At 39.3% G+C, this 24,830-nt stretch overlaps 1 protein-coding gene across 1 annotated transcript in view; it reads left to right on the forward strand.

The window, feature by feature from the left end:
- The window catches only part of LOC129732755 (platelet binding protein GspB-like), a 430,282-nt gene that overhangs the window by 400,726 nt on the left and 4,726 nt on the right, over positions 1–24,830 (forward strand). The window contains exons 7-11 of the mRNA XM_055693943.1: positions 6,436–6,633; positions 6,724–7,188; positions 15,164–17,751; positions 17,813–17,975; positions 18,044–18,212. Of these exons, the coding sequence (XP_055549918.1) occupies positions 6,436–6,633; positions 6,724–7,188; positions 15,164–17,751; positions 17,813–17,975; positions 18,044–18,212 (3,583 nt within the window). The remainder of the gene's footprint in view (positions 1–6,435; positions 6,634–6,723; positions 7,189–15,163; positions 17,752–17,812; positions 17,976–18,043; positions 18,213–24,830) is intronic.

The raw sequence follows: 24,830 nt of genomic DNA on the forward strand, positions 1-24,830 counted from the left end.
AATTGTTGTAGCGGTTCTCCAAAATTTCGATGCCAGTTCTGAAATGCTGCGCGCAATTCCTTCAATTTTTAGATAGTTCTGCCAGCAGAATGATTGGAAGCGTTGTCTTGGTGAAAGAGCATTGTTGATGTCCAATCGATCCAGAAATATACAAAAATATTTTTCATTGATTGTTGTACAAAGTAGTCAGAGTAGTTCAAAGTAGTCGACGAATATTATACCTTGCTAATCCCAAAAAGTATATGGGAAAAAAATATTATGAAACCTAAAAAATACTGGCCAACACTTTAACGGCTGATTCGTGCCTTTTTTGGATGCATCTTACAACTCTTATAGGCAAAAGCCACACTGCCGACTGCTGATTAGACTCAGGAATGTCATGGTGGATCTATGATCATCTATTGTCTCGAATCACCTCAAAAATGTCTCCCTATTCTACGTAAAAAAATCAGATTCTCCGTCGAAAGTTTGACACGTCGATCTTTTTGATCAATTGATCGCGTACACAGTTTCTTCATGTGTCAGGAATTAATTGACCAACGCTTCCTTTGGGGACGCCCATGGTAATACTTATTCACTTTTCAAGCACAATTACATTATTTTTTGTTTTTTTCGGCGTGTCTGTCTCATTTGGTGTTTTTGAGCGTAGTGTATCGGTTGTAAAGAACACCACAGAATTGAACAAATCTATATTTTGTAGTTGAATTACCTGGAGCAGATGTTTCGTTACATTTATCAAGCCTTCGCTTCGCTTGAACAGTATTTTTTCCTGCAGGAAGCATTACTTAGGCAAAAAAAACTAAATTCACTTTTTTCTATGGTAAACATAATAACAGAAGTAGCATCACTTCTAGAGCTATGACTTGAGAACTTGTCATGAAATTTTGACAGCGTTTCATCTTATATGAGTACCATCGGACAACCCCAAAGATTTTGGATTTGCAAACCCATCTCTGTGTCAGGCTCAATAGTTTCCAACTTATGTACTATTGTAACCTTTTTTCTTCAGAGACTTCACATTTTATGGCTCCTGGAAATTTTTGTTTGAACTTTTTAATAATATTAAAAAGTGTTTATTTTAGCAAATTTTAGAAAAAAAGTTTGAAACCGTGGATTGTTATCACACAACTTTTATTTGACACGGCACAATACAAATTAATGTTTTACGGTGTCAGAAGCGGGATTCTTAACTAACTTGTGACTTGTTCCACACGTTTCGAAGAAGCTACGTAACAAAAAAATAAGAAAATATTCAGCCTCGGGTTGAAAATCAACTGCTTCGAGCAGAATATTGCCAAAAATGTCATTTTTTGACGTCACTTGAAACGTTTTAAAGATTATAGATTAAAAATTACACAATAGAGACAATCTACTATATGAAAGTGGTATTCCGTAACGCAAATAATCCTATTGATATTAATACCTCTGTTTCTGAGGTGTACAGTAAAATGATTTTAAATCGTTCTAAATAAAAAAATTAACGGTGACGTGTTGGTTTTCTACATGAAAATGTTCGTTGAAATTCAGGAAAGACATTTCAGGAGAAATAATAATAGGTATCTGATCACTTTAAATTAGGATATTATTCACAAAACTACCTAAAACATGCAAAATCATCACATTTTATGCTTAATTTGTCGATAAATGAAAATTAAAAGCGATGACATGGGATTTTTTTCAATGTTCGTTGCTCCTGCAACATCTGTTTTTTTTTTTTAGAAAGTCCTATGTTTTGATTTAGCGCGAGTCAAGTGTACAAATTGCACATTCCTGATGTTTTCGTAGTTTTGGGATTCGGTGATATTTTTTGTTTTAATTTATTGATATTAGAAGGGGTTTTACTGTACACGACTGTCGAATGACCCAAGTACCACTGAATATAGATGTTTCCGGAACAGGGATGACCTCACACATCATATTATCATATATCATTTTTGATTATCTACGGAATCGTGATGATTCTCCGAGACCTGCAGGCAATTCCAGCCGACTTTTTGCAATTCTGTGCTGGCCACTTTCAGTTTTTAGCGAACAGCACAGAGTGGTAAATTACTATCCAATATTGGTATTTTCAGAAATTGTATGATGTCTAGAGGTCAGCAATCATTCCCAAGTGGTATTTGGTAAATAATTCCAAAACTTCCGAAGGTGAATCGCCGGGAACGCTCAACTAGTTATTAAATAAAAAAAGAATAAAAGAATTAAATAAAAAAGAACAATGGTTTATGAACCAAGCATATGTCAGTAACAAATCAAGAACATTTGTAAAAAAAATGATGAAGCACATATGAACCGCTTGTTTACACAAACACAATTTATACACAAATTGCGGAACTGCTCTATATTCCTAAAAACAATTACAAAAAAAATCACATGGAATCTTATGAGAGAGGTATAAAATAATTCGAACAGTCAAAACACTTATGATTATATTTCTGTAAACTAGAAAGATAGGCAGTTTTGATAGTCGTATATTTTCTATGACCTTCTGTGTAATAGCAATAAATTTTCCTTTTTTCGTTCCTCTCGTGCACCAGCCAAAAAATTTTGACAACATTACTAACCGTCGTTGATCACCCGAATGTTATTCGAACATTTTGACAAACAGCTCTCAATTTACTGAAACAAAAAAAAAGCAAACCAGTTTCATTCACTCTGCTCAACTTTTCGCCATCTGTCACACCTTGATCGAGCGTCTTTCACTCACATCCTAGGCTTCGTCCGAGTAGCGAAAACGCGCCAAGTTGACAATATTGTATGTAATTTATTTCCGGCACTCCACCGGTGAAAACCCTTCAAGCGTCGTCGTTGTCGTCCTGCTGCTATTATTAGCCGGAACGCCGAAGTAAGCCAAACTAAGCCAATATAAAACTTTGCTTCCTAACCGAACAGCTTAGCAGATTATGCGCCGCGCCGCACGTCGTTGTTGCCGCCGCCGCCGCACCATATGCTGCCGAACTGCCGAGAGTCGGAAGATAAATTAATTAATTCACTGATTATGATCTTCATCTTCGCACCATGATCTAAGGCTGTTTGCCAGCAGCCAAAAGCAACGAGCAACAGCGAGTAGTCATCCGAGAAAAGTCAGTCCCTATGTCGGGATGCCAGCTGTAGGTACAGAGCTTATCAAGGAGTGGATAAGTCAACCGAAGGGCACTCAGGAGTAAAGGCTATAGACGGATTTAAGATTATAATAAGCTCACTTTTCCCACGTAAAAGTTTGGCGATGCTAGAAAGGGAGGCTGTTCTGTTTTCACAGAAACGAAGCCATAGACAACCGCTGATGGCAGCAGTGAAAATGCAAAGTTTATTCCAGAAATTTTCACAGCTCTCTCGAATAGTCCATCGGCCGTTGTGGTGGAATATCACCCGGAAAGTTAGTTTCACAGCTATTCAGGGAAAGCCATTTAATTTAGCAGGAAATTGCACAAGACACAATTCAACCCAACCCAACGCTACTTCCAGACCGGGCGAAGACATGAGCTTTTGTAATAACCGGATTATTGCTTCCACTTAACGTAAATTCGAATAAATCACTCGCAATTAGTGTGCGTTATTTCACAGCGTCACGAAACAATGTGTAACATAACACACCGCAATCCTATGGGATGAAAAGAAAACCGATTTCTGCCTCTCAGCCAGCAAAGATGACATCCACCCTCCGGTAAATCCCTGGTATGCTGGCACGTAATCCGGGAGAAATAATCCCTCAGTCCCAAAAGGAAAACCAGTTCCATAGAAGAAAAAAAAACCTCATCCAAGCGGAGTATTTTACACGGTTTATTAATATCGTAGTCGGGATCACTTAATACTTTTCCACCCCGATGGAAGTGAAATAAAAAAGGACATAAACCGCATGAAATGAAAGCGCTATAAATAGCAGTCCCATCGACACACGGGAGTTAACCACGACACAGCGGCCCACACTTTTACCAACCAACCTCTAACCTAGCCTACGATTTGACATTTGATAAATGGTATCTTTGTCGTGCATCCGAGCCTCGTGTAGTGCGTGACTGTTACAGCACACATGTGTGCAGCTGATGTGACACCGTCTATCTTACGCTGATGATAACCTTTTCCCACTTGAGACAACCACCGTGCAAATGTCATGAGGCACCCTGGCTGGCTGGGGGGAGTTTGCTCAGCTCGACTGGAGACGGAAACAACAAAAAAAACAATCCGGATGTATTTCCAGCCACCCACCGCAGTGTGTAGGTGAAACTGTTAATTGTTTGCTATCCGGTTTGTAGTGGGCGATCCAATTTAGCAATCAGTTTTAATTCCGTTCTGTTAACCCCCGTTGACCAGGGGAGTTCTACGGTTTAGGTTTCCGTAGTAAGCTGAATATTTGATCCGAGTATTTATTTGTACGTTTAAAGTTAGCTAAATTGAAACACATGCGAAACTTGGTTAAATGTTTGGTTTTGAATTTTTCAATAAATTAGTAATCAAACAAATTTAATAAACATTGCCGTTTTCGAGCAGCATATTTTCCCAACGCAGTTAAGTCTAAAATATTTTAACATTTTTTGTGAGATTTTAAACATTTTTGACTCATTAAACATTAAAAGTGTGCATTTTTTAAACACTTTTACATTTACATATTTACAACACTTTTAAAACTAATTATTTAAACATTTTTGAAAGCTTTCTAACACTTTCGACTTTTTGACCACCTTTTTTGTACAGATTTTTTATACTAATATTAAATTTAAGTATCAAATGATACTTTATTTGCTTTTCAATTCTAGTATTTTTAATTGGTTTAAACAGTTTCTAGCAGTGAAAGTTGTTAAAAACGAGAAAATACCATCGATTAAAATACCAATTTGCGTTCGAAACTTGTCAACGGCAATCAAGAAGCAATTTATAACTATTTCGAGGTGGTCACGAATAAATCAGCCTCACAACATTGAATCAACAGGTTTTATTGGCTTGCAAAAACATAGGTACATGGGCTGTCGGCGGTTTAACATATAAGAAAAACTCGACCCGATTCACCGGTCTTTAATTAATCTTGCTTGCCGATGAAAGCGGAGCAGTAAAATCAGTTTTTCCTTTTCGAACAAAAAATGCACAAAAATCGATCGATCATTCTGTGTTCCACAATAATTAACTGTAATTCAAGAGCACAAGGTTGAACGAAGAAAATGATATAATTATTGAAAAAAAATCGTATTCCCTTAAACCTGTCTACAGTCGTTTTAAATTAACCAATCAAAAAAACGGACAGCGAATCTCCGTCATCATCGCAGGGTCGCACATATCCGTGCGCATACCTATGCTGCTCCAATCATTTCGATGCTCAGCGCTCCGCAAACGCTCGGAGTAGCGATAATTTTTCAATTACGCCAACATGTTTGTAGGTATGCGCACGAGAAAATAATCGGTGCGAACCGCGCGCCAAACCTGCCGCCCAAGCCCCGGAATGATTAGGCCAAAAAACCGAACCCCTCTGTGACGGCCTCGATTTCAACCGGATGCTTTTCCAGGTAATCTGCGTGTGCGTGTTGGTGTGTGTGTGTGTGTGTGTGTGTGTGCGAGCGTGTGTTTAATTTGATCAGATTGTATCGAAGGCTAATCGAGGGAATCATGAGAACGCGGCTTTTCTCACATGAGAGTAAATCGAAGAGAAAGAAGATGTTCCACGCGTCAATACGATGCTACATTATATAGCAGTCCATAGGGAAGCAAAGAAATCGACAGAAAGGTGATGAAGGGAAATGAACCCTTGATTGATCATAAATCATTTAACGCTCCGCTGATTAGGGCGGTGTGAAGCAATCGGTGCGAGATGATGGGTTGGTGCGCACACCGGGGATAGGGTTATGGGATTGGCATCTGTCAAAATTATCGACTGAATACGGCCCAAAAAGAGTTTATATCTTTTGTTGATGGGATGATGATTGAGGGATCACTTCAGAGGAGCCACTTCAACCTTCCGCACCGGATATTATCGCTTCGGAAAAAGGCAGCTGTAAATGTTAAATATAGTCCGGAATTATGAATAAACCCTTCCAGGCAGTAGCCAAGCTGCGGGAAAAGTCGGTAAACAGAAGACAGCAAATGAAATCTGCGAATGAAACGAAGACAAATTTACTCTTTGCGAAAATGAAAAGTACGAGTGCACTTTTCCCCCAGCCAGCTCTCTTCTCGTTTGCTATTCAAACAGTTGAACAGGGGCAAAGTTGAATTATTGAATGCCCTGGAAATGGCTTTCCGCCACTTTCTCTACGTTCTTTACTATCAGCTTCGCCATTTACGGACTGCTACAGTAAACCCCTTACTACTCTAGCACAAATCTTACGCTTTAAAAACCATTTAAACTTCTTCAATGGTGCAAAATTGTTTCGCACGTACTTTACGTCAAATTACGAGCTTATCGTCATACTGATATGAGTACCGTTTTTGGTTGTCTATTTCTTTCCACAGGCTATTATCAACCGGCTGGTCCGTTGATATCCCCTCATCTGCTACCGCAGCCACCACCAAGTTCAACATCCCAGCACAGCTCGGGTAGCAGCACCGTGACCAAGCAGCCTCCAGAGTCGGACTCCCCGGTACAATCGCTGCAGCAGCCGCCGTCTTCATCGACAGCGGACAGCACCGACAGCGATGTGTTACTGACAGGTAAGAGCTGGCAACAAACAGCCCATTCCGGTTGATATGTTATCAACGCCATAAATCGGAATCAAACCCAATTACTTTTCTCCTTCGCAGGTGGTGATCTGTCATCTCGGTCTCAACCCTACCGGTACGGTCCTACCGGACCACCCAACATCTATCCCCGTCCGGTTCAGATGCACTGTCCACCGCCACCGCACTTGGCACCTAATTACTACGCGGCGCCGCCGTACAGCCAGTATCCGCCGGAGATGTACTATACTCATGCTTATCCGCCGGCCCACTTCTATCCAAAGTTTGCCCAGTATTACCCCAGCCGGCGGTACTATCCGGGACCTCCCGGCCCAGGTGATCACATGTACGAACAGGCCCCGCCCCCAACTAGTGCTCCGGTGCCACCGCCTGCCGGTGCCCAGCTGGTGCCTGCCGGTCCGCAGGGTCCCCAGCACATGGAACACTATCCCGGTCCGCCTCCGTATCCGTATCCTGGCTATGGGAGTCCCGGGCCGGGGCCCGGTGGGCAGTGTTACTCACGTAACCTGCAGCCTCCACCGTATATGGGTAAGCCAATGTATGCAATCATCTTTCACCTCATCCTACAGCTGTGACGCGTGTGTTCGAGAACGTGTTCCGGAGTGCCGAGTGTACTTGAAACTATGTTGTTTGTTTTACGCAACTGCATGTTTTCCGTTCGTTATTTAGATACCTGGGATGTTCATGTCGTTGAAAATATTTGCATTGTAGATTATGTTTATTGTAACGTATTCTAAATTATTTCACCTCAAGACAAACTTTTTTGTGGAATTTTTATTACTTGGTCGGCGTGCGACCAGACCGAGCCAATCGCCATTTTCTCCAAAATTGAGTTATTAGCACCAGTGGATGTGCAATCTGATAATCTATGTTCCATTAAAGAATGAAATCATTTGAACAGTTCATAGGCGTGTTATAATAAAAAATCTCTGTAGCACTTTGTGAAAAGAACAAAATTGCGTTCGACCAGAGTGAACCGTGAACACAGACATGGCATCTAAAGAAAGTGATTGTTTGTGAACTAAAAGCAAACTTTGCGATTTATTTTAACCAGTAACTGATTTCTCCACTTCGAGCAGATCGTAATACGACTGTCATCAGAATTAGATAAATGAACAGCCAGGTGGTTTTCGTAGAGCCGAATTTCGTTTCAATGGGCACAACACTTTTTTTCAAGAACTTGTTGAGCCAGACCGAACCAAATCCATTTTAGTTTTATTTAATATTTCTCAAATAAAATTAATTTTTTTCTTGTAACAAACGTCAGGACTGGGTAAATATACGTTAAATCAATAAAATTAGACAAAACCCGCTTCAAAATACAAGAGCATTTCATATTAACACTATCTTAACACTTAGCACTTGGTGCGCTTTGGCACCTGGAAATAGAGCAACAGAAATAAAGCTTTGCTTGTCTATCAGCTGTATAATCTTTGATACAGGTTGGACTGAGAGATAAAGCAGCGTTGATATCTATGTATGACGTTCGACGTGTGAGAAAAATTAGCTTGTTTGATAGTCAAGTTAATATGTTGTATTAAATACGTTTGACCAGACCGAACTGAAGACCATTTTTTTAAATCTTTGTTTGACCAGAGTGAACTGAGTGCATAGGTGTAAAACAAAAACCATATATTTTATCAATTATTGCTATTTTTCGTGTATTTATCATAACAGGACATTCATTAAGCCTTATTCATTACGTGTCAGATTTGAATCAATGATAAGTTCAAACACGATTAATTTATGGGTGGTCAAACTTCAAATGCTAATTACTCAAAACAATGTGTTTGGCGCTTGGCTCGGTCTGGTCGCACGCCGACCACTTGAAATAATTAATGATTTAGGCATTGCAGTCGAATTTCAGTTTCCTGAAAATTCTACTACTTTTATTCTTTTTTTTTTTTGTAAATTTATTTAAACTGAGCTGGATTCATAATTGAGGAGAATTTATATGCTTTCTATACTGCCCATAATCGCATATTTGCAACATTTGCAAAATTGGTTGTTCGAGCAAATCGCACTTTAATATTTTGACCTTAAATGCTTTGTTCCCAATATATTATTGCAAATAGACACTTTAACTAAACTTTGTATCATGAAGAAAGCACTACTTTACATTCTGTATACATTAAACATTACTTTTGGAGTCAAATTGGTTGAAATTTTTGCAATGATACATTTATGCCGTCACTTTCAAGCTACCTTTGGAATATACCACAGGGAAAATGAAGTTTTTCGTGTATTCAACAAGCATGAGCTGAACATCAGAAACGGATCACCGGTGGTCGGATACCGGACCAGAATAACTTCCAAATTCCAAAAGATTTGGATGGAAGCTTTTTTGACAAAAAAGTTGAAAAAGTTAAGTAGTGTGACAATTATGCGGTTATTTACGCTTTGTGACAAAACAACTTTTTTCACACCTACATAAGCATATTTTTTCAGATGTAAAAAATACATACTATTCTAAGCATTCCCCAATAAAAAGCACGAAATCCATAAAATGTCGAATGCTACAATTATGTGATTACAGGCAGTATATGACAAGATATATGACAAAATAACTACATTATTCAGAAAATCTAGAAACAAAGTGAAGTATAAGTTTGCATTGAACATGAAAAAAGATGTATAATTCAAAAAGTGTTCAAGGATGGAACTAAGCATAGCTGAAAAAAAATAAAAAATAACTAGTTAAAATTAGACCATGGTATATGCAACTCCATACTGTACTATTTTTTGAGTTTTGACATTGTTGACATTTTTGCATTATTGATATTTTTGAAATTTTGAACATGTACCACATAGTAGATATTTCTGGCGTTTTTTAATAGTTTTGATATTTTTCAAACCCTTGGGATTTTGTTTATTATGTACACAAATTTTAACTTTAATAAAATAAATTTAAACTTTTCGTCTCTGTTGACTTTTGCGAATATTTGTTTGACACTTTTGTCTTATTTAAAATTGTTGAAATTTGTGTAAAAACCGGTGTTAAAAAGCGCGGGAATCGTGAATTCTGCATAAAAACTTAACTCGTAAAAGGTTTTTAATTGTGCCTGCTTTAGTACTCTTAAAACAGACTCAAGAGCTTCTGTTTTCTATTTTTTATTCTGTATATCGTTGTTCTTCAGTTTTCGAATCACGTACTAAAATTGCTACAAACTCATTGAGTAACAGTTTTCCCATGTACAAACTGTCATTCAAGAACAGAATCATCTCAAATTACCCAGAAATACTCAAAAGTTCAATCGACCATTCTTGATTTGAATGAAACTTTGCACACATATTTGGCTTAGCAAATTAAGCATTTGGAGAGATGGATGGAGAGATATTTTCGACCCATAAGTTGTTTTCTAGAAGGGCGTTTGCGTTTTGGCATAGGTTTTATTCAAAGCATTGTAGCTCAGAAACCTCTGGCTGTATAGAAAAACTGTCTGAGAATGAGTTGTAGGGAATTAATAATGCCTCATGAAAAAGTATACACTATGAAAAATAATTTTCTTTTGACTAGAAAAATATTTAAAATAAACACTAAATATCAATTAAAAAAAAGGAGTTGATTTTTTTTTCATTTTTTTTAAACTTGAAGTTGTTACGCAATTTAAAAAAAATGTTCGGAATGAAGAAAAGAAAAGCAAATTTCTTATGGAAAATAATTTCTTTAAATAAATCTAATTCCAACCTTTTTGTAAAATTTTTGTGTTCTAATGATTTTAAAATATTCAGACAGAAATTTCAAATCAAAAAGCTCTTGGTAGTTGCCGGTCTAAAGGTATTATTTCTCTGAAATTGTGGATTTTTTCTGGAATTTTATCATGAAATTGAATCTTATTCAATATCAAGCAAACTCGCTGCTGTATCGGAAACAATCGATTCGAATCGATTCGCGAGACAACGTGTATTGGTAATAGGTGCTAACAAAATTAATTAATATCTTGAGTTTAATTTATTGATATAAATAATTGAATATTTGTTGTAGAAATAATTGACATCTTTAAAAATTCACTCTAGAAGTCGATATCAAAACGTCACTGTATCAAAAAAAAAACACTTATTCAGAATCTGATTTTTTCTACGAATACTACGCATGGTTAGCTAAATAACGATATTTGACTAAAGTAGAAACAAGAAAAAAAATGAAATTTGTCAAAAAATAACAATTATTTTTTCATGTGTATATTTTTTGACGAAGGACTACGTCTATCTAGATGTCAGGGGCCCGAAATGAATATCTAGCAATCAAACCATGGAAAAAGTAGCCAGGGTCTGAGCGCTCATATTTCAGTTCTTTCACATCATATTCACCATTTTTAGATATCAATCGATCAGAAACTCTTTTACAGTTGAATTCTTGTAGCAAAAAAAAAAACAAACGATTTATTGAGATACACTATTGAAAAATTGGCAAATAACATGGATTGTCTAAATCGAACCAAACAACCAATCACTATCTTTTTACCTCAGCACAGCCGACACTGAAGTGCACACAAAATTTGTTTTTGAAAACGATTTGTTTTTGTTATTTCGCTCGCTCAAATGCACAACGACACACCCATCGAAAGTACAACTCTCAGTAGTCACGTATAAAAGGTAGCATGCAGAAATTTTACCATCATTTCAATTCCAACACCGTATCACTACCATACGAACACTAGATTCTGATTCTGATCGTGGTAAAGGGGTAAAAGGAGTAGTTTCAAATTCTGGAAGTTCACGCTGGGTGCGTTGATGTTAGGACATTCATCTATCTGGCCGCTGCACAGTGGTCCAATCAGGAAACAAGTGGAACTCAATTCCATAGCGCCTTTTACCTTCATCCTAGTTTAAAAGTGTCCTCGGAACAATTGTTTGCATGAATGACCCGCATAATCGCAAATTGTCAAAAAGTGTGAAAAGTTTACTATAATAAATATTAAAAAATTAACTTTTTTTTGTTAAGAAAGAAAAGAATAGTTTATTCAGCAAAGTTGTAGAAGATTTAAAACTATGAAACTTTGTTGAACAAATGAAAATCCTACCTTCATTCGGTACAACGTTATAAAGTATTTTACATGGAACTTAAGGTTAGAAAGGTTCTTGTGATAGTCTGAGACCCCTCCCTGCTCTGAAAGGAAGGGCTCCAATGCAAACGAAACATAATTATCTGTATAACTCGAGAACTAATCAAGCAAATGAAACCAAATTTGGCATGTGTTGATTACGGGAGCAACACATATTTTTGTGGCAGATTAATATCTCTCCCCCTCTATGAGGGAGCTGCTGTCCCCTCTATAAGGGAGTGCTGTCATACAAATTGAACAAAAATTTCTGCATACCTCAAGGACTAATCAAACCTCAAGGACTAACTCAAGAACTGTTTTTTTTTTTTCACAACATTTATTTGACACGGCAAAACTCAAGAACTGAACAAGCAAATGGAACCAAATTTGGAAAATTAGGATTTTAAAGAACAACAAACGTTTCTATGATGGTTTGACACCCCTCTTGACTTAGAAGGGGGGAGGTGGTCCCACACAAATGAAACATATGTTTCAACTATTTTGTCCGGAAAACAACCGAAAATGACCGAATACCTCCCGATATCGATATTTCCGGAACCAGAATAATGCCTAGAGGTCCTAAATTGACGTCACATTCCAGTTTGAAAGCTAAGATGTCGACTTCCGATTTCTGGAAAACAGCCTAAAATAGCCGAATGTCACTTAGTATGTGTATTTCTGGAATCAGAATTATGCCAGTGACCAGAAATTGATTCCACATGCCATTCTAAATTCTAAGATGGCGACTTCCGGTTTCTGGAAAGCGGTTCAAAATGGCCGAATACCACCCAGTATGGTGATTTCCGGAACCATAATGACGTCCAGTGACCAGAAATTGATTCAACATTCCATTTTGAAATCTAAAATGACGACTTCCGGTTCCTGGAAAACAGCCAAAAATGATACAATATGGAAATTTTTCTCAATCTGGATGATTCACAGAAACCAAAAATTAACCCTTTGCCGGTTTTATCCTTTCAAGGGCCACCATGTTATTTTCAGAGAGGTTTTTCATTAGTGTTAGATAGAAGCTATTGACATCAACTCTCTAGTGCCCAAATTAATTTTCAGACGGACTTCGAAAAAATCACTATAAATTTTTATAAACATTAAATTAAAGCTTTTTAGAGGTTCAACCAGGGCCGGATTTAGACGCTGGGAGGCCCGGGGAAAATTTGTCTGTGAGGCCCTCTTTTCTTAAAATATTTAGAGGTAACGTTCTGGAAGGTGACGAGCAAAAAAAAAGGTCGCCCCAGGTTAGGGGGGCCTCTTGAATCGGGAGGCCCGGGGCATTTGCCTTTTTTGCCCCCCCCCTCAAATCCGGGCCTGGGTTCAATTGAAGACCGTCTAAAGGCGGCACTGGGCACTAGAGGGTTAACTTTCTGGTATAGTACTCGACTGAAATTGCTCGACTAGAAGGAGTGCTGGTAAAACTGTGCTCGAAAAGCTGTGCTTGAAAAGCTGTGCTTCCGGTTTTGCTTCATGCAGCGATAACCGACAGTGGGCCAACGTATAGGGGAACCGGACTGCTTTGGTAAGCTTTTTTACAGCAGTCTAATGCAAAACCAGCCGAAGCAAACCGCTGCCTAAGTAATCCGATACCCTATTATTTTTTTGTCCGTCTGCAACCATGGCAAAGCATCTTGAAACAATTTTCTTCGGTTAGTCGTTCTCGCGAATTGGGGAGTAGAGTACAGACGGGTACTCGGAGAGTAGACGGGTATTTGGAGAATAGACGGGTAGTGTGTGCATATGATCTCGGGGGCAAATGCGAGCAAAAAAGAAAGCGAAAAAGAACGAGAAATAGTTTGAATGGAGAATTCTCCACTGTGTGATAGCTGTAGCAACGAGAACCCCACATGAGATGTTGCATGCTGCTTACGAGCGAGGCTAACAACACTGATGGAAGGTTTAGTTGGCCCATAAGACCCTATTGAATTTTTTTCTATATATTTTTTTTTGTTATCGAACTGTGAATTTGTCCGTTATGTATGAAAATGTGAAATCACGTTTCGAAAAGAAACATATTCCAAAGACTTCCTCAACTCACTCATTTTTCTCAGAGGTGGTCGATTATCACAAAATTAGTGTCAAATGAAAGGTCCAGCTACCCTATAAAACACAATTGAATTACCCTTCAATCAGACTGTTCCTCTGTCCGTTTGTACCAAAATGTGAAAATTACAAAACTTCATTACAACAGAAACTACACAACCGATCTGAACAAAGTTGGAATCAAATGAACGGGCTATCTTCAAAACCCTTAACCAATGAATTTCATAATGATTGGACATGTGGTTCAAAAGTTATGAAAATTAATGTACTCCGAAGACTAGTAGGTAATTTATTTCATATTATTTTATTGTATGGTTCAAAAGATTTGGAAAGAAACGTAACCCGAAGACCTTTTAAAATCAATTGCTTAAAACAAAATATCTAGCCTCATTATGAGTTTTGTTCAAGTTGAATGTTCTCAGTATTGCTAGGAATTAAATTGTTCGAAAAAAAATGTTCCATTTTACTACCTCTTTAGTACAACTCTTTTCAAAAATATTACGTCGAATACATTATACTTTTATCATTATACTTTACACATTAAACTTTTATCATTATAAAATTCATTTCCTTGGAAAACAACATCGCTATTCTCGGAACTCAAAGAGTAGAAATACCTTTATTGGATCGTATTTGGCAATTCTAAGATGGATACCAAATAACAGAATCCGAAATTACAGATTTCAAAATGAAATCCGAAGTTGATTTTCGGCCTTTTCCTGAAAAACCCACAGTGATGTGACAATCATAAAAATAATTTATTCGAAACACATTTCATCAAATGTAATTTGTATGTGTGTGTATCTGTACATGTTAGTATGTGTGAATGTATGTTAGTATCGGTGAGAATGTTTAGTTTATAGTGTTGGGTTTAATTGTGCTGTTGGCTACGCAATTTTATTATTGAGAGTAAACTATGATTCCAGTAGAAATTATCAAGATGTATTTTTTTCGAAAATTTTAAGGTTTTTGGCAAATTTGTTTCAATACATAATAATGTGCGATACTTAGAATATGAATTGGATAAATTTTTGAAATATAAAATTTCCTCTGGTTAAAACAAAATTGAAAAAAAAAGTTGTTTATTTCAATCTCCATTTCGTCTTCACGGGGACTGTTTATTTCATTCTGTGTCACATTGAGTTCTAGTGTTTTTTTGTTTTAGTACCGAATGTTATGCTGATTATTTAGAATATAAAATTAACGTTCAAGTTTCAGACATTGTCGATATTTATTCTAGTTTAATTTCAGCAAAAAACGTTGTAAAATTCACCTTCGTGTTCTACTCTTTGATTGATAAATTGTGTCGAATTTATGTGTGGTCTTTCTGTGTATCATCTTCATCCATCGTTTCAACCCAGCTTTCCTGAAGGATTCTTCTAACATTTTTTTCTTCATTCTAGATGCACACTACACGACCAATTGCCCTTGTCCGATGCAGTCGTGTCCAAAAAACGTCAATGCTGGGTCCCTTATTGGTATCAAGGCCAGTAAGGGCCCAGTAGCCACCGTATCAACCCAAAACCATCATATCGCCTCGGCGGCGGCCTACGCTGCACCCGCCCAAACTTCTGCCATAAGCAGCAGCAATTACAAAACTTCTAGCGAACCCATCATGATCTCATCTGGTTCGTCTACATCGTCTTCACCCGCGCCGCTGGACATCCACGCACCCATTGTGTGCCCAGCCGAGGTCGAAACGTCCATGTGCCACACATCTCCATCGCAGGCCCCAGTGACACCGGTAATGCCTGTCAACGTCGCATGCAGTAGCGCCGCCATCACCAGTACCACTAACACGACCACCAGCAGCAGCAACAGCATCACAACAACAGCGGAACCAAATAGAACACCTAAAGTTAAGCCCGAAAGTGACCTGTATCTGTACAATAGGAACTATCACCTACACCATCACCACTATCACCAGCAGCATCGTCCGTCGGCACCCCCGCCAACGCATCCACTGCAGAACTTTACTTCCACAACCGGACCACTGTTAGCCGAAGTCAAGGAAGAACCGTCGACGCCAACTCCTGATCCCGACTTAAAGTCTGTGAAGAACATTCCTAAGCTGATACCGATAACGGCCACCATGGTAAAGCAAGAGATTACCGAAGTCAAGCAAGAGCTACCGCCTGTAGTAGTGACCTGCAAGAAAGAACACTTCGAGGAGAATGGTCCTGCCATGACGCCAGATCTGCTTCTCGATGAGGCACTGATTAAGAAGGAAGAACTAGTCACAGAGCTTCTGTTACCGGATCGCTGTTTTGTCCAGAATCAAAACATTGAGGATAAATGTCTTTTGTCTGATATTTTAACCGCGGAAGGTAATCTGGTAATGAGTAAGACTACAGGTAGTGATAGTTGCAGTAATAACAATAATAACAACAACAGTAGTATTAGTAATGAGAAAGTACAATTAGTTGATAGTGTCCTACCAGAAATCCCGGCGTCCACGGTGAAGCGAAGACCGCTGCTGGTTGCGTGCAAGAAGGCCACACCGAAAAAGTCACCCCCCAATAGCTATAAGAATCTAATCAAACGTACAAATTTGGACGAAGAAAGTACGATCACCGTACTTAGCGACGATGATGAAGAAGACGACGAGGAGGAAGAGGTTGTGCAGAACAAGCTCAGGAGAAAACTACTTCCAGTGAAATCCAGAAAGATTTTGAAGCGAACTCGTCGAGTTTTCGGTGCCGAACAATTGAGGCACCTAAAGAAACTATCCAGATCACTACTGCAACCTACCCGAATACGAAAGATCTTCAAACGACCATCTTGTATTCCACGGAATCCCAAAACAATCCAGCAAAAGACTGCAAAAACAGTGGAAACCAAAGTTGATCAAGAACATACCCCCAAAACTATGACAACTCCCAACCATGCTCGAGAAGAGTCGGGAGTTCCAACGACAAATGGTGATAATAGCAATAAACTATCAGAAGCTACACCAGAAACGGAACCAGAACGTCCACGACCCGTTTCCAACGTGGACCTCACGATCGATCTAGTTGCCAAAGGATATTTCTCCGAACCGGAAATTCTTTCCCACGAGATCAACGCAAAATCATGTTTAATCAAAAAGCTAAAACTACAGAAGAATCGTTCACAATCAGAGCAGAACAGAGGTAAACACTCATCCAAGAAGGCGAAGAACGATAACACGCTAGATGTTGATTTCGACAAACGGAAGTCCAAGTGCAGATCGAAAAAAGCGGAACAGATTGAACTCGCACCACTTCTGACGAACAGTTCACCAATTCTTACCGAAAAAGACACCACAAAGAAAGCACAGAAAACAAAACAACCGCACCAACCGAAACAATCGGAACCGAAGGAAAAGAAAGCTAAGAAGGAGCACAAACAGTGCGGTAAAAAGAAAGCCAAAGTTCAAAAACAAAATGGACTAGAGAGGGCAACCTCAACTCCAGTGCCGAACGCGAAAGAGCAGGAGTCCGCCAATTTGAACGTTTCGGATGTTCAGTTGATCCAACCAGATGCAAGCGGGGACGATCGCGAAATGGAATTTGATGATGCTGCTACGGTGCTGGTAGATGATGACATGATGAGTGTTGACACGAGCACAATGATCAACCGACATAACAACAACAACAGCAGCGGCGTCGAGAACAAAAACCCAATCGCCGAGGAAGGACCACTGGAAGCACCCGGGCAAGCAAGTGCGTGTGAGCCATCGATTAGTGGCGGTGATCTGGCGACGGCTGAGGAAGATGATGACGCTGATGAAGAGATGATGCTGTCCCGACGATTTGCCAAAAAGAGTGCTTCAGGGTTCAAACGTAACGCACGGTCAAGATCGAAATCCAAATCGAGAAAATTCAGTACTAAGAAACGACATCGGGTCTATCGTATGACAGCGGCGGAAATAGAGGAGGTGATTGTGCCGAGAAAATGTAACAGTGTACCACGGTGGAGCAACGGATGGACCTGGGAGGGTCAGCCGTTCCAGGGAAAGGTGTTTTTGAATGTAGGACACGATCTGTTAGTAATAACTTGTATAAATGGTAACAATTATGTGATATTTTCAGAGTGATGATCCTCCAGTTTTAAGGACCTGCTATCCTGCGATGCGCCATTCTGAGGGAGATATTATAAGGCCACGAGACTGTGTGCTGCTTCGAGCTGGCAGTAAACGGGCGGAGCTTCCTTACGTAGCGAAGGTCGCGTATCTATGGGAGAATCCAGAAGATGGTAATTATTTTCTGAAAGAGTGTCAAATTGGCTCTAGCAGCAGTATAATTGTGTTATTTACTTTTTAGGTGAAATGATGATGTCCTTATTGTGGTACTATCGTCCTGAGCACACGGAACAGGGACGGCAACCGACGGATGGACCGGACGAGGTTTTCGCATCCAGACACAAAGATCACAACAGCGTAGCTTGCATCGAAGATAAATGCTACGTGTTAACGTTCAGCGAGTACTGCAGGTAAGAATAGTGTGTTGTGATAGATTTTGAGATATGCAGCCGTGGATTTTTTCCCGTCTTGACGGACTCTAGAGTTAGCAGCTGGCTTCACGAGCCAGTAATCGTTAGCAGGACTTTTGATTTTGGCTTCACTGCATTCAAATTCCCGTTCAACGTTCTCGTAGTACAGGTTCTCTACCTTTTTTGGTCTGCGTAGCCCTTGGTGATATTCTCCAAATCAATTGTACTTCCTGGCTTGGAGGATAGTGGTCATGTTGTAGTAGTCTAGTTCAGGTTTTAAACTCATCTACGGTTTGTTTGATAGGTACAGTCATGTTTTAAGGGCAAGATTGAAAAACAAAGAAGTACCATAAGCCTAGGTGAGATTGGGGTTAAATTATGCCATACAAACCCATTGTTTGTCAGCCATCTCATGGCGATCAGAAAACCAAATTTTTTGGATAAGTTTTCTCGAAAACTTACCAAGAAAAACTAGTCTTCTGACCCGGAAGAGATGGCTGACAAGTCACAGGTTGGATGACACAATATCACCCCTGTTGAGGGGGTTTCGTCAAAAAATCTCACATATACTGAAGTCTTTTCATAAGCGACTTTTTACGTAATTTTATTATACCCAATTTTTATGCGAATTTCTCTAAATAAAGCGGTTTATGATAAGTGAAATATATTTAAATATATGATAAGGGAAATATATAACGAATGGGCGAATGGAACTCAGGGTCAAATAGAACAAATGATCGAATAGGTTGGGAGTGCTAAGAACCAAGGCTGCAATTTTTCGAAACTGCAATCAAATATAACAAAACCGCATTTTCATTAAGTTGAATCTGACCTAAAGTGTCACCCGCACTGGCTAAACTGTCGCTCGATTTCAGGCAGAGTTCCCAGCCTTCTCAATATGAAGGGACTGCCCACATTCCACGTGGACACAAAAATCGTTAGTTTAGAACCCTCCTTCCCCCCTCGTGGACAAGCGTCGACTCTTTATCCACGTGGACAGTTTTTTACAACGAAAAGTCGAAAAATGTTTATTGCTGTGATTTTATTTAGGCTCATACAAATTTCGAACTCTTTTTATGCCCAAGTTATCAAAGTTAGCCAAGGGAAAGGCTCTTTCTAAAAAAACCTTTTTTTTTCAAGATAGAAGAGTTAAAAAACGCAGCATACTATAATATGTATTTTTAAGTTCAGAAATACAGGTAAATCCTTTAAAAAAACAGCAAAATCAAAACAAATTAAGCTCAAATTTATTAAAAAATTCATCCAGAAATTTATGTCGAAAAACTCTAAAACCTCTCTTAGAACTAATAAAAAAGCAAACAAAAGATAACACTGGAAAAACATCCCTGATCCATAGGAAGTCGAGAAGAAAATAATCCTGAATATAACTTTAAAAGACAAAAAAAAGTTACGGAAAACAACACAAAAATTCTGAAGACTTATGTGATGATGAGAAAAAATTGAAAATGTAGGCAATTATAAATTTTCAAAAATTTTCTAAACAAAAAAAATATCTAAATGTAGTTCAATAGACGATTTTTTTTTAAACACGTTGAGGACAAAAATGAAAATTATAATGAAGAATAAAATTTACATGTAACTAACAAATGGAAGTCGTTTGCCATTTCTAAAATTTTCATACATATTATCGCACGCATAGGAACAAACCAATAAGTATGGCTCCAAATGTGGCCTAAAAAGTATGAAAATAAAATCATCTCGAACATATCTCCAAATTTTAGAAGTCAGAACTGTCAGAAATTAACATGATCAAAATTCAGCCAAAATGCCGAAAAACGTAAAACTTTTTTTTATTGCTTGATTAAGGTGGCTTTCAGCCACAGGCTGGTTCGCCACCATTACCCCCCTCTCCAAAGTCAAGTAAAAATACAAGAAGTAGTCCTGAGAGGGAAACTCCAGGTCCTGAACATCCAGGAAGGACTTTTGTTTTGTTAATATAATTATTGCAGCTTTCCTCGAGTCGATATTTTAGTCGGGTCTTCATCATGTTTTAGTAGCATTATTGTTGTTTTAACTTCTTCTCTTAGTCCTATTTTTGCGGTGGTCTTCATTTTGCTTATATGTCCTGATATAGTTCTGTTTATTTTAGACAGGCAGAGTCGGTGAGAATTATCAATGGTTTTTCTTTTGGGGATGATAATGCAATAATTATGACTGCTGCTTCTGCTGTGAAGATACTGTTTTGATTTGGAAGTCGACGACAAAATGCGAAATCAGGTCCAGAGACTCCTACTCTCACTTTACCCCTAGCCATCTGTATATCGAACAACCCGGTCCATATATTTTGTCCGAAGAAGCTCAGTAACGGATGCACGTACAGCATGTGGGTTGGATCCAGCCTTGAAATTGTTTTTTATTGTTGAGTCTATGTGTATCTTGGGCTGGTTCCAACCTTTGGTTGCGAACCAGTGGACTTCAGCTATCGGCGAGAGCTCGTGGTTCGTCGTGTCCTTAAGAAAATGGTTCGTCTCCGTCAACAGGAACCCCTCCATTTCCAGCCCATAGGTTTTAGCGAAAAAGCTTATCGCCCGGTGGCAAATCGCTCTGACAATATAATGATGAAAAGAAAGCATTGCACTTTCGACGCATACTGAATTAAGCTGAGCTCCTCCTTGGTTCAAATTAATAAATTAATTCTATGGAAAGGAAAAGGTCAAAAAGATGATTTGAATTAAGCCAAATGGTTGAAGAATAGAAGCGTTTTGAAGAAAAAAGACAAAGCAGAAAGTGATTCCAAATTTAGCGAAAGGTGGATTGTTAGATGGATGAGACTAAAGCCAAACTTATTCCAAATTGAGCTGCTGAGAAAATGCTTCAAAAAACTCTGCTAACGAAAGAAATTGATTTAAAAAGAAATATATCCTAGAAGCCAAATTTATCACAAATACAGCTGATAGCGACTCTAGAACCAGAACAGCTGTTAATTTCTTATTACACTGCTGGAGATATTAAAGTGACGTGAATGTCATTTTTTCGAATATAGGGTTTTTATGCCAATTTGTTCGGTATTCAAATCTTTTGATATCTTTCTTTTAGTTGTTACTTTTTCGAACGTTGCATAAAATCAAGAAAAACAAAATGACGTATGCACCATTTCAATACAAAAGTGACAAGTAACCCGTTCGTTTTTGGGCCGTATTGAAAAACTGATCAAATTGATGTACGTCATAATGTCATATCACGGCAGTATAGGCCAATATTTTTTTGGCAGATTTCCATTTTTTTGGAAAAATATCGTGTCCACGTGGACATTATCATTAACCCTTCCCCCTACCGTGAACAAGCGTGGACATTTGTGTATCACGTATATTTCTCATGAACATTCATACATTCATTGTGAACTAACAAAAAATATTGATCATTTGAGAAAGGTCCGATACCGGCCTCCCGACGAAGTTTTCTGATGATGCCGATACAAAAGCGTTGTGCGGCCTTCAAGTCCGCTATTCGAATGCATCTCTCGATTCTGATTCTACCGATCAACTGTTTACAATTCGTTGATCTCCAGTTATTTTTGCACCGAAGGAAGGAGCTCAAAATCCTCCAAAATCTTCGATTGTACGACACTAAGGTGGAATCGTTGGGTTGCGTATTTGGGGTACAAATGTCGAGTGGTTGTTCAGAAACGTTTGTGTTTTTTGACGTGCTGTGATGATATTTTCTATGGCCAAAACACATGCTTTTCACCTGTATGGTGTTTTGGAAGAAATGGAATCATAATGTTGTTCAAACATTCGTTCTGGTATATATTTAGATTGATAGCCAAATCACTAGGCTAGGGGTCCTTTTCTATCGACTACTCTGGCCGGTCTTCCCTTACTAACACGCAGAGAATCCATCCCCAGGATACCTATAACTCGGTGACGGAATCGTGAGAGGAATCGTAAACACGATCCGGAGGATTCCCACTCACGATTCTTATTTCAAGAATCCTAGAGCCATATACAGGGCATTCCTGAGGATTCTTTTTCAGGAATCCTTTTCAAGGACGCTCAGGAATCCAATGTAAGGAATCCTAGAGAATCTATGCGAATCGTATGTGTTCGTCCGGGTTCCCTTACCTTCCTGGCGGATTATAGTTGAGATTTTCAGGAAACCATATACAACAGAAACTGGATAATTTCCGCTTTCAAAATGGTTTACCATGAACTTTTTACCATAATTGTTGTGCAGTTGTGCAGTTCGGATGCCATTTTGAACCGAACTGAGCATGCATCAACAAAAGGGGAAAGATAGAGCTGTCATATACATATTTTCATTTCTCCCTGCACGTGTCTCAAAAGAATTCTAGATTTTTAGTTGTCACCCGTCACGCTCGAAAAGGTCCTTATTACAGCGTTAATAGGTTCGTTAAGTCCAAACGATGTGCGATTGAATGCAGTGTGCAATAGGCCAGTTGATCATCAGGAACATTGAGAGGAACGGAAATTCAGCTGGAACAGGAGATTCGGGGTATCTATTTCGCCGCTAGTATTTTCGCAACAAATGCAGTTTGCTGAATTTTACGACGACGTTCTAGCAGCCGAATAATCGACAGCGGTCAGGATCAGGGGTACCACATGTGCAGGAGATTTTGTCTCCCAAACGCATTTACTGTTTTTTCATAGCTTCTACAGATTTTTGTCAGACTCTATGTGCAGATTTTTGCAGACTTTCGTCTGGCTAAGCGAAGTTTTTTCGAATCACGGATAGATTTTTTCTAGGTTTCAAGCAGATTTTTCCGGCTTTTCGAGCAGTTGCAGATATTTTTCAAAAACATTAGGCATCTCTGCTTCTGAACACGTTCAATCAGCAGACGACAATGTCGTCGAAGATGTCGAGTCGCCTTTGCTATCTTGGTGATGTAGGTGGACACTGCACCAGCCTCCGCTTTCGGTTTATACTCCGTCAAATGTTGTTCCTAACACTTTTCCAGCGTCATGGATTCAAGTACATAAAGAACAACTGGCCTAATTGGGACTTTGTACCTCGTCAGTTTCGTGCGGCGCCGTATGTTCCTGGATCAAAGCGTCCTGCGAAGGCCAAAATAGACCCGATTTCCAGCTTGAATACGTCATTGGATCTCCTGACTAAAGTTATTGTCGATGGTTACCGGAGATCCCAAGTATACGAACTCATCTGCCACTTCGAGTTCATCGGCATTCATTATCACCGCCGGCGAATGTTGGTTTCTCTCAAGCCTCCCCCTTCCATATACTTGGTTTTCGACGCAGTAATTTCTAGTCCAACTCTCCTAACCACCTTTTGCTCTGACGTAGATTGCCGTCGCAAAGTTTCTCGTAATAACGTCGAGGTCGTCTGTGAAGCCTGTGAGTTGCCTACCTTTCCTGAGAATCGTGCCTCTCATTCCAATACCCGCTCGTCGGATCACACCCTTAAGAGCAGCGTGAAGCCTGCTTGGTGCTGCTCTACGAAACTTTTTATTAAAAAAGAAAGACGGCGGAACAGAATCTAGAAGAGGACTCTTTCCATCCATTCCTCCGGTAGTCACACTTTTCCTAAATCTTAGAGGGGACATTGCGCATTTCGTTTCGAGTAACTCGAACAAAACTAAATGATTGCTGGTGAACGTTATGTTTCGTTGTTCGTATTTTTTCGACTTTGTGGGTTAGAGGAGCTAAAGGACAAGTGACAATGACAGCTCCTCTTGAGCTTAAAGCAAAACTGGCAGTATGTGACGTACTTGAAATTACACAGTAGAGTACCGTTACTAGTACCTCTTTGCGTTTTACAGCTCTGCTTACCTGTCGCTCGATTGTTCATTAGTGACCCTGTTTCCCGTTTGATCTCCAGCATATCGGGAACTGGGACACTGTTATCGTTTGTAGGCTCTCGGGTTACGTATCCCCGCGGTAATTCTACATAACTTGCTATAATTTGATTGATATTCGTGCTTCTTTTTTTTTTAATCTCGCTTATTTTTCGTCGGTCTATTTCCGCCACTGTTGTTGTGCCAATTACCGACGCCCGGAGAGGCAACTCCACCCAGGACCCTAACTCACGACCCGTTGATTAACGGACCGGCGCCAACGGCTTCACTTCCTCATGCGATGGAAGGCGTGATCCCAGAGATTTTTCGCCTCAGAAAATCTCCCGGTGTCGGCTAGGATTGAATCTAGACCAGATGGGTTTGTTGTGAGTGGATCACGCCACCTCACTGTCGGCGGTGGGATTCGAACCCAGGCGTCGATCGTGGTTGGCGGAGACGTTACCAACCATGGCCCCCGCATGGATATTCGTGCTTCTTAAATGTGCCGCACAAACAAGGTTGCATATTTAATTTTAAGGTGCTTTTTCACCGCGTGCCGATAGCTCGCTCCATACGTACAATTTAGAAAAACGACGTATGATAAACTTGTAGTCTCTAAGTAGTACTACAAGTATGTCGAATAGTACAATGCTTTAACTCCTATGCCTGAAGCGTAAGAGCCCATATTCAGTGCAATATTCAGTCAATATTCGCGGTGAATATTATAATATTCACCGCGAATATTGGCTGAACATCCCGCTGAATATGGGCTCTCACACTTTAGGCACAAGAGTTAGAGCATTGCTTTCTTAAACAAACTCGTAGCATTACTTTAGGACTGCAAGTTT

Source organism: Wyeomyia smithii, chromosome 3 (assembly GCF_029784165.1).
Source record: "Wyeomyia smithii strain HCP4-BCI-WySm-NY-G18 chromosome 3, ASM2978416v1, whole genome shotgun sequence".
NCBI lineage: Eukaryota > Metazoa > Arthropoda > Insecta > Diptera > Culicidae > Wyeomyia > Wyeomyia smithii.